Source organism: Ctenocephalides felis, unplaced genomic scaffold (assembly GCF_003426905.1).
Source record: "Ctenocephalides felis isolate EL2017-DRISC unplaced genomic scaffold, ASM342690v1 CF-g0.4_SCAFFOLD_02686, whole genome shotgun sequence".
Classification (NCBI taxonomy): Eukaryota; Metazoa; Arthropoda; class Insecta; order Siphonaptera; family Pulicidae; genus Ctenocephalides; species Ctenocephalides felis.
In genome coordinates, this window is record NW_020538840.1 from 45285 (window position 1) to 54606 (window position 9322).

Here is a 9322-nt window from a genome sequence, read left to right on the forward strand (position 1 = left end):
TGTTAAATTCAGTGCTTTAGCGGGTGATTAATGATTAAATTATTTATTTTGGTTAGTATTTTATTGAATTGGTTATTTTCCTTATTAATTTATATCAAGGAACTTTTGACAGCATTCTATTCCGTATTCGCATTGATCTTATTGCTAAACATTCGTTAACGTTCGTGTCTTTTCTATCATTTTGAAATATGCTATTAATGTATTTTTAAACTTAATGTTTGTATTATTTATTAGATTACTTGGTGAGAACGTACTTTGTTTTTTATCGATATTGTTTTGATTTAAGAAAAGGTTATGACTTGCACACGCCTGTCATAATTTAAACAATTTTTTCTGTGGCCATTTCATGTTTTCTTTCATTTTTTTACGAATTAAAATATATTTTAATTTAAATTTTTATTTTAAATTATATTATTTATAATTTCAGATGTCGGTGAAGAAATACTATTCCACAAGGATTATGTGACAGTTTCTGAACAAAATCGTACTATATTTTATAGCTTTATGAGGCATATATATTTATGATGAGGTACTTGAATATTAGATCGTCTAAGGTAAGTTGCCGCATGTTGCTCCTTTCAATTAAGTTAATCTTGATCACTTGATACAACAATAAATATGTTGTATTCTATAGAAAATTTTGCCTACAGTAGGAAAAATTTCAGTATCATCATCAGTATCAACTAAAATGATAACCTTAGTAAACTTATGTGTCATATATAAATTTTGCAACTGAATGGAGTTCTAGCCGTTTGATCTGTAATCTATTAACGGTGGCTCAATCAAGTTGACAAAGATATTTTTGTTTAGGAATAGTCGCTAATAAATGTTGCCTTTTTAATTCTGACTTTAGCAGTTAGTGCAGTGGTTTCCAATCTTTTCTTTCTTGCGTCCCCTTTTCGATAGAAAAAAAATTGCACCCTCCCTAAATTTTTTAACAATTTAATTTATTATATATATATATATATATATATATATATATATATAATCTGATATTGGTTTTTGAGCTATTCTGCTAGCTCATCATTCAGCTAAAAAACAAACAGAGTAATAAAACATAGTAACAAAATAAATAAAACAGAATTAAAATTATACATACCAAACCAGTTTTGCAAGTTATTAAACATACTAAAAATTATTTTATGTAAAATTTGACAAACCTGAATATTTTGTTCTAAAAACAAAAAAAATGTATAAATAAAATTTTGAAAAATGAAATCAAGTAATCGAATATATCGAATTCTGAAAGATAAAAGAAAATAACAATATATATTAGGCTTTAAAGCAGAGCCTTCCAAAGTGATACATCTATAAAACAAAAAAACACGACAATTCATGTAATGTCCTATTAGTAAATGCTCTTATATTTACTTGTTATTAACACTTTTGGTACGTTATATCTGGGCAAATCATTAACTGCTTATAATAATACTTAAGCCTAAGCTTTACTAGTTTAATACACCCTTAATCTGTGAACACTATTACACATGCTATTTTTGTTGTTTGTTACATATTAAATTAAGAGAGGGAGAGAGATATCAGCAATTCTGAGTCATCAATTTTATTTGAAATATATTGCAAGCTGGTCTTAGTTTGGGTGGCCCATGAACCATCTCTATCGACAGCACTGTTGTGCTGCTCTAAACCTGTTTTATCAATAGTTTTTCTTAATTCCTCTGTTTTCATAAGCTTATTCATTTCCAAAATGGAACTGTTAAATCATGTGTCTCTAGGAAACAGTCTTGCACATGCTTCGATATGTTTACTTATATTAGATCTTACAAAATAATCCACATATATGCAAAACACAACTTGCAGTTTTCGCATCTTATGCATGTTGTAGCTTAACCTCTCATTGCACATTCTCATTCTCTGTTGATTGAACCTTCTATTCTCTATGGTCAATCACATCACTAGATGAGTCTATCTGATATATTATTAATATGTAGTCTTTCATTTCTTTTGAAGTATGCGTCCTTTTCAACCTTCAAAACAGCGTCCAATTGCTTGGTGCATTTTGTTCCATAAATATGCTTCATAATCCATTATAACTTTCAAGGTACATATTTGTATTAATGCCCAAGCCTTTCCTAAAAAAATATGCCAAAGTTGTTGGTCTGTTTTTGTATTTTATTGTAAAAATATAGAGCAAATGATTTTGTATCCACATCCTGCTCAAGGCTTTTAACATAGGAGTTCATTTCTCACCAAAATTGATTTTCATCCAAAATTGCTCTAATTTCCAACAAGCAGTTAATTACAGTTACCTGTTTTTGACTGTATCTAGTGTTTGCATTCACTGCCCTCTTCCGACTTTGGGACACGTGCCATGAACAGAGTAAGTGATTATCGGTTGTGTCATGGCTGATGACTAAGCATTATAATAGCTGGTGCATTATCAGACATAAATGTTGCTGCGGCCATGTTTCCCATCTTCTCTTCATAAATTCAAAAAATATTTTAATTACTGGTTTGTCTTGGCGGTTACTGAGCAAGCAAAATGCCACTAGATTACCTGCCGCTAAACTGATCAATTACTAAAAGAGTATGCAAGTGATATCCATATGCATTCGTGCTATGGATTCCATCAATGCATATTTGCATTATGCATTATTATATATTTAATATTAGCCTGTTTGTTGGTCATGATAACTAAGAGGAGAATCATGAAAGTCAAATTAAAGCTAAAAAGCCGTCAGCCATTTGCATGGAGCTGAAAAATTGTTATTGTACAGTTCTTAAATATTTTATACATCATTAAACATGTAATATAAGTAAAAAATAAGAAATTGTTAGTTTGTGTTCAGATAGTATAAGTTCAATGAATCTTTGAAGTATAAAACTATAGTGTCAACCCCCAATTACCTTACTTCTTGAGCAACACCCGTCAGCTATGTCATTTTCTAGTGTGGGAAGGTCGCGTAGACTGGGGGTTTTAAAGCGAAAAACGAAAACTAGTGGGATATGGCATCGTAGCTTAAGGCAAATGCTGAAAAATACCTGTACCAAAAATTAAATTTTCAAAAAATATTCAATATTTTTTTTAAAACTTAAAAAAAATCAAGAATTTTGTGAATTTTGAAAAAAAATGACTTTTTTGAAAAATAAAATATATTTTTTTTTATTTAGAAATAATTGAAAACTGAAGTGTGTTAAAGTCTTGTGTAGTCGCAACATTTACAAATATCCTTGGAAAAAATCGAGTGTTTTTAACAAAAAAATATTAGTGATATGGATATATAAATTATTACAGAATAAACCTGATGATGGAACGTATCTAGTTCCGAAACGTCGTTATTAAACATCTGCAAAAAACAATTGTTTTTATTATTGGATTTATTGTTCGGAAAAGAAACATATATATATATATATATATATATATATCCGACTACTTACTAACTGTACCAGAAACCAACTAGCTCCACTAGGACGATACATAAATTACCACTCATACCACCCTCTTAAAATGAAAATAGCGACAATAAAAATTTAACAGACCACGCCATATTACTATCTGACAAAATTTTGGGACACGAACATTGACCTGGTTTATAAACACACTGAAAAACAACTCATATCCTACGACATAATCAACTCGGTCATAAATAACAGACGCAGTTACTTTTTAACAAACAAAAAGACCTCACAAACATAAACCGCTTAGACTTAGAATCATATACTGGTGTCATTTGCCTACCGTACGTAAAGATTTATATTTCTCGTGAAAAAACTATTTCAACAATGTGGCATTCTGTTGGTATGTAATTGTGATGCAGCAACCCTTAGTCAATTTACACAATGAATCTAAGTTCAATTTTGACCGCCTCAGAAATTTAGTATATCAAATTAATTGCTCTAATTGCGAACTCTTTTATATTGGAGAAACTAGCCAAAACCTGAGTAAACGCCTTAAATCAACACAAAAATAATTCAAAAAATCCTAAGCAATTTAAAACAATGTTAACTGAGCATATTAAAAATTTAAATCATAATATCGATTTTTTTTAACCCTAAAATTTTACATTTTGAAGAGAATACAACTAAAAGAAGATTCGCTGAGGGGTTGTTTTTACAATTACATAACGACAAAGTCATAATAAACGCTTTGACAATACGGCCCCTCAACGAACACACGCGGTTTCTTATGCGTGTCAAAATTCCTTAAAAAATAACAAAATCCCATCGCCTTTTAAATTTTCCACAAAATATCAACACATGCTAAAAACTGCTTTGAGAAAAATGTGACATTTCTATCCTAAACTTCGAAGAGTAAATACATAGTTCGACAACTTGTTAAGTTATCATGATTATTAGTGTGTTTACCATTTGTGATGTTTGTGTTAAAAAATATATATCTTACATGTGCACATACTCATACCATGGATTAATAATGGTTTCATATGCATATCATGATACAAAATTGTGTTTTATTACTATTATTATTTTATTGTTCTTCCATGAAATTTCCTTTCATATAATTTATTTAGTTTCAATTTTTATAGTTAACTTGATTACCACTGAATGATGGCTAGATGCTAGCCGAAACGTATGGATTTTAAATAAATAAATTTTTAAAAAAAACTCTACTATTTTTATTGATGTTACGCCCGATTATTACTCAAATTAAACATATTATCAACATCAAATTCAAGACTATTCAAAAATATATATTATATTTGTGTGTTGTGTGAGTGTGTGTTTCTGCCAGTATTAAACTAAAAACTATTTTTGCTTGAAATACTAACTTTTGTTTCTCTATTAATACTTTTTATATCGTGATCGTGGTTCTCGGACGTTTTACCATATCTTCCTCTATTTCCTTGGTGAAACCCCCTGGGTCCCATATAATTATTATGCCAAAATTTGGATTCCAAAATCGAGGTGGTGCATTTATCTTTAGTGTGGCGATAGTGGATAGAATCCAAGTTTTAAGGGTGAACGATGAGAAGATATTGGTCTGTTCTGGTTTTCCTACTGCGTTCTGTCTATGTGCCTATACAAAGAGCCGCGAATGGTTAAAGTTATCTGGCATTCTCGACAAAAAAATCTATATCTACGGCGCAAACTTACAAATAATTGATAGAATATGAAAAATATAGAATATAGTACATTCTATATTTTTTTTATTCTATCAATTTCTATATTTTTCTATTCTATCAAAATATAGAATATAGTTATCAATATTTCTATCAATTATCTTGTATGTTTGCGCCATGAATATAGATTTTTTTGTATATACGTTATAAAAAATAATTCCTAAATATAAATATAAACTGTATTGTTAGTATCTAGAAAAATCGTAACATTTTCGATTTTTTTTTTTTAATTTGGATGTTTTTTTTTTAAATTGAATAATAAAGATCCTGGCGTTAAAGAACATGAAGCTAACCTGGAATCGCAATCAAAGTGAATCCATGTTAAACTAAATATTAATTCCGCAATACTGTTGATTTTGCAACTAATAAATGAGTCTTGAGAATTTCTTGCATGTCTATACCATGTATCGCATTTAAAACATTTATAATATGTCCTTCGGTCATATTATAAATCGGTCGGAGAGCTATCTGAACTACTACAAATTGGACAGATTTTATCGACAGGTGAAATATTTTTTAAGAAAAATGAATTAAACTTCTTCTGGTTTTGATAGGATCCACTTCATAGTTAAAATTAGTATTATTTAATTTAGTATTTTATAATATGAAAACTCAACGAAAAATTATTGTATACTTGCTCCATTTCATTTGTTCTCCAACAGTTAATTATCGCAAAAGTTTTTAAAAATAATAGACTGAAATAGAATAATAGACGCTGAATTGTTTTATACCAGTGCACTTACCGAACTCTGTGATTCCTGAAGCTGAACCAAAGGTTCAAAAGACTTTCGACTTTTCCGCGGGGTCACATATGCCTCTAGAAACTGTAAACTATTGAAAACTCTGTGATTCCTGAAGCTGAACCAAAGGTTCAAAAGACTTTCGACTTTTCCGCGGGGTCACATATGCCTCTAGAAACTGTAAACTATTGAAATACCAAAGGCTTGGTTTATAAACCTGAAAGTAATTTTAAAGTTTAGTTGGGTATTTATTCCTTTATTAAATGTAATTATTAACTAAAAAAGAAAAATAATACGTTATCAGTTCCAATACCACCTTTCAATGACTGTTTCACTTTACAATTTTCAATATTGAACTGATTTTTCAAATCCTTAATTTTTTTCTGGCACTCGCCGGCAGAACTATTTACCCTTATCCAGGGCCGGTCCTGGGGTAGTCAGCGCCCGCATGCAAGATTGATTTTGGCGCCCCCTATTATTTGGAAACAGTTTTATTATTTGAGTTATAAATAAAATTCTATTATATTTTCAAATATTATTTAATTAATCTGGTTTTATTACACAAAAATTGGATATAATGGTTTTAATATCTAATTCTGCACATATATTATTTTCAATACTAATTAACGCCAAACTGTTCAGCCTATCTTGTAAAATATTAGTTCTTAAATAGGTTTTAATCAATTTCAATCTTGAAAAACTGCGTTTACCACTTGCTACACAAACAGGTAAAGTTAAGAGTATTCTTAAGGCGATTGAAAAGTTCGGGAAAGCTAAGTTGTTGGATACTATATAATTAAGAATATCAAATGGTTTTCGAAGATTTAAATCGTTTTTCTGAAAAATATCACGAAAAGCACACAACTCATCAAATAACTCTATTGAATTTATATCTTTACTGTCGCCATCCTTTAGAGTAATTTCTAAATCGTTACAATGTTTTCTTAAAGCTTCTTTATTAATTTCCGGTAATTTATTTAAAAAATCGAAATTTTCAAAATATATTCTTAATTTTTCAAAGCGATCATTTGTGGAACATATTGCAACATCTAAAAGCGTATAAAACACACTAATTTTAAATTTTTCTTGTGGAGATCGTGGAGATTCGTCGTGTTGCTCGTAATCAAATTGTCGTTTCTTCTTTCGTTGTCGCACTTCCGAACTACTTTTAAATTCTTGTTCTCCATCCACCTCTTCGCTCAGTTCTTTTGCAGTTTTTAGAACATCCTCAAATTTTAGTTCTGACCGATAATCTTGCATAAATATTTTTAAATTTTCAATAGATTCTAAGGCCTGTGAAATATTTATATTTGGATCTTGAAGCATTTTACTCACAGGGTTTATTCTATTGAGCAAGTCATGCCAAATTATGAGAGAGCAAATAAATTTGTAATCCTTTATTTTTAAACATAATACTTGTGCTTCATGTTGAATTTCTTTATTAAAATTTTCATTATTTACAATATCAAAAAGCGCATCATAAACTTCTCCTAATTGATAACGTAAGGGCCGAATTGCATTAATCCTACTTTCCCATCGTGTATCTGAAGGTTGCTTTAAAGTTAAATTTGTAACGTATCTTAAAAGTATTGCCCAACGATTAGAAGAAGATGAAAAATAATTATATAATTCTTGAATTATATTAAAAAAACTAATTGTATCAGTATTTACTTTAGCTGCATCGTTAATCATTAAATTTAGAGTGTGCGCTGCACAAGGTACGAAAAAAGCTCTAGGATTTTTAGTTAAAAGTAATTTTTGCAGCCCATTATTTTTCCCTTTCATATTTGCTCCATTGTCATAACCCGGACCACGCATGTCTTCAATGGGAATGTTCCATTTTTTCAAATTATCTATTATTGTAGAACATAAACCACGCCCTGTGGAATCGGTTATATCAACAAAGCCCAAAAAATTTTCCCTTATTTTTACAACTTCATTCTCAAAAGAAACAAATCGAACAATAATTATCATCTGTTCTGTTTTACTTGCATCAGGTGTACAATCTAATATTATTGAATAATATTTAGATTTTCGTAGCGAGAGTAAAATTTTATCCCTTATCGCTTTACTTAAAATTTCTAACTGTTCATTTTGGCTTTTCTTACTCAAATAGTGAACTTTATTGTTCGGTTGAAGAGCTCTATGAATATGATTTTCTATAACTGGATCAAATTTTGCAAACAGCTCAATTAATTTTAAGAAATTGCCGTTGTTGCTCTCATATAATTTATCAGATGATCCTCGAAAGGCTATATTTTGGCTAGCAAGAAATTTTATTATTTCTATAATGCGTTCTAAAGCACTCCTCCAATGCCTCTTTTCCATCTCATATAAGCTTTGAGTCTGATAATCAATCGTGGTTTTGTTTTTTAAGCTCTTATCTAAGTCTTTCCATTGTAAAAAATTTCTCATATGAGTTAGGTTAGTCTCATGTCTATGCAAACTTGTACTAAGATTTCTCCAATCGCTATAACCATCTAAAAAACTATTAGTTTCGTTAGATGCAAAGAGTTTACAACAAAAACAAAAAACCCGATCCAATTTTTCAGAATAAATAAGCCATGTTCTAGGCACCAACTCCCCGTTTTCCATTTTTCTATTATAATATGAATAATTAAATTTGCGACCGTGAGTATCCTTGGGATAAATAATATTTTTCTTTTGAATAGGACCCATTTCAACTAATTCAACTCGCAGTTTTCCGTCAATAATGCCCCATTCAGCGGGGTCTTCTAAATTTTTAATTATTACCGTTTCCTCAGTTTCGTCTGCAACTACATTTAAATCTAACCGCTGCGATTCACTTGAATCATGTTGTGGTATAGAACAATCGTTAGAAAAACTTGTTGAAGAACACGGTTCGATAACACTTATTTCTTCTAAATCAACTTCACTACAACCTGTGTCAGACTTTTTAATTTTTTTAATAAAGTTGCTAAGAGTTCCTGCTTGTTTTTGAATATCTGCTTCTTTTACAGCTTTTCGCTTGCGGAATTGAGCACCAGATAATTTCTTTTTTGATTCCATGCTTACTTTTAACGCAAAAAACTTAAATATTAAAACTTATCACTCAAAATATTTAATAGAATAACGATTCACTAATTCACTAAAAATAACAATTCACTAATTTGCGCAGTTATTAGAACGCTTAATGCCTTATCCTTAGCAATACTCTCGCCAAATGAACGTATACTACTGTTTCATATTTGGAACTTTCTTATATAATTATCAAGATGACCATTATTTAGAATTAGGAACAATGTTATCTTCATACAACGTAAAGCATTGTTATCTTTTGATCGATTCATCCAAGCTCCTGCACGTGTGACATCGATAATCAAGCAATAACATATTAATATAAACAGTGCTTATTGTACAAACTATGGTCTTATTTGTGAGCTTGTATAATGCGCTTGTTTTAATAATATAAAAGTATGTTTGAAATTTTCAAATTAAAATAATTGTGAGTGATTTATAAATTGA

At 29.8% G+C, this 9322-nt stretch overlaps 1 protein-coding gene across 1 annotated transcript; it reads right to left on the reverse strand.

The window, feature by feature from the left end:
• Window positions 1–1518: 1518 nt before the first annotated feature.
• On the reverse strand, window positions 1519–8866 carry LOC113381199 (zinc finger MYM-type protein 1-like). Its single transcript, XM_026620163.1, has 3 exons — window positions 7508–8866; window positions 6907–7390; window positions 1519–1676 (listed from the first exon to the last, which is right to left on the reverse strand). Exons 1-3 carry the CDS (start codon window positions 8864–8866, stop codon window positions 1519–1521), a joined length of 2001 nt encoding a protein of 666 aa, XP_026475948.1.
• Between the last annotated feature and the right edge of the window lie 456 nt (window positions 8867–9322).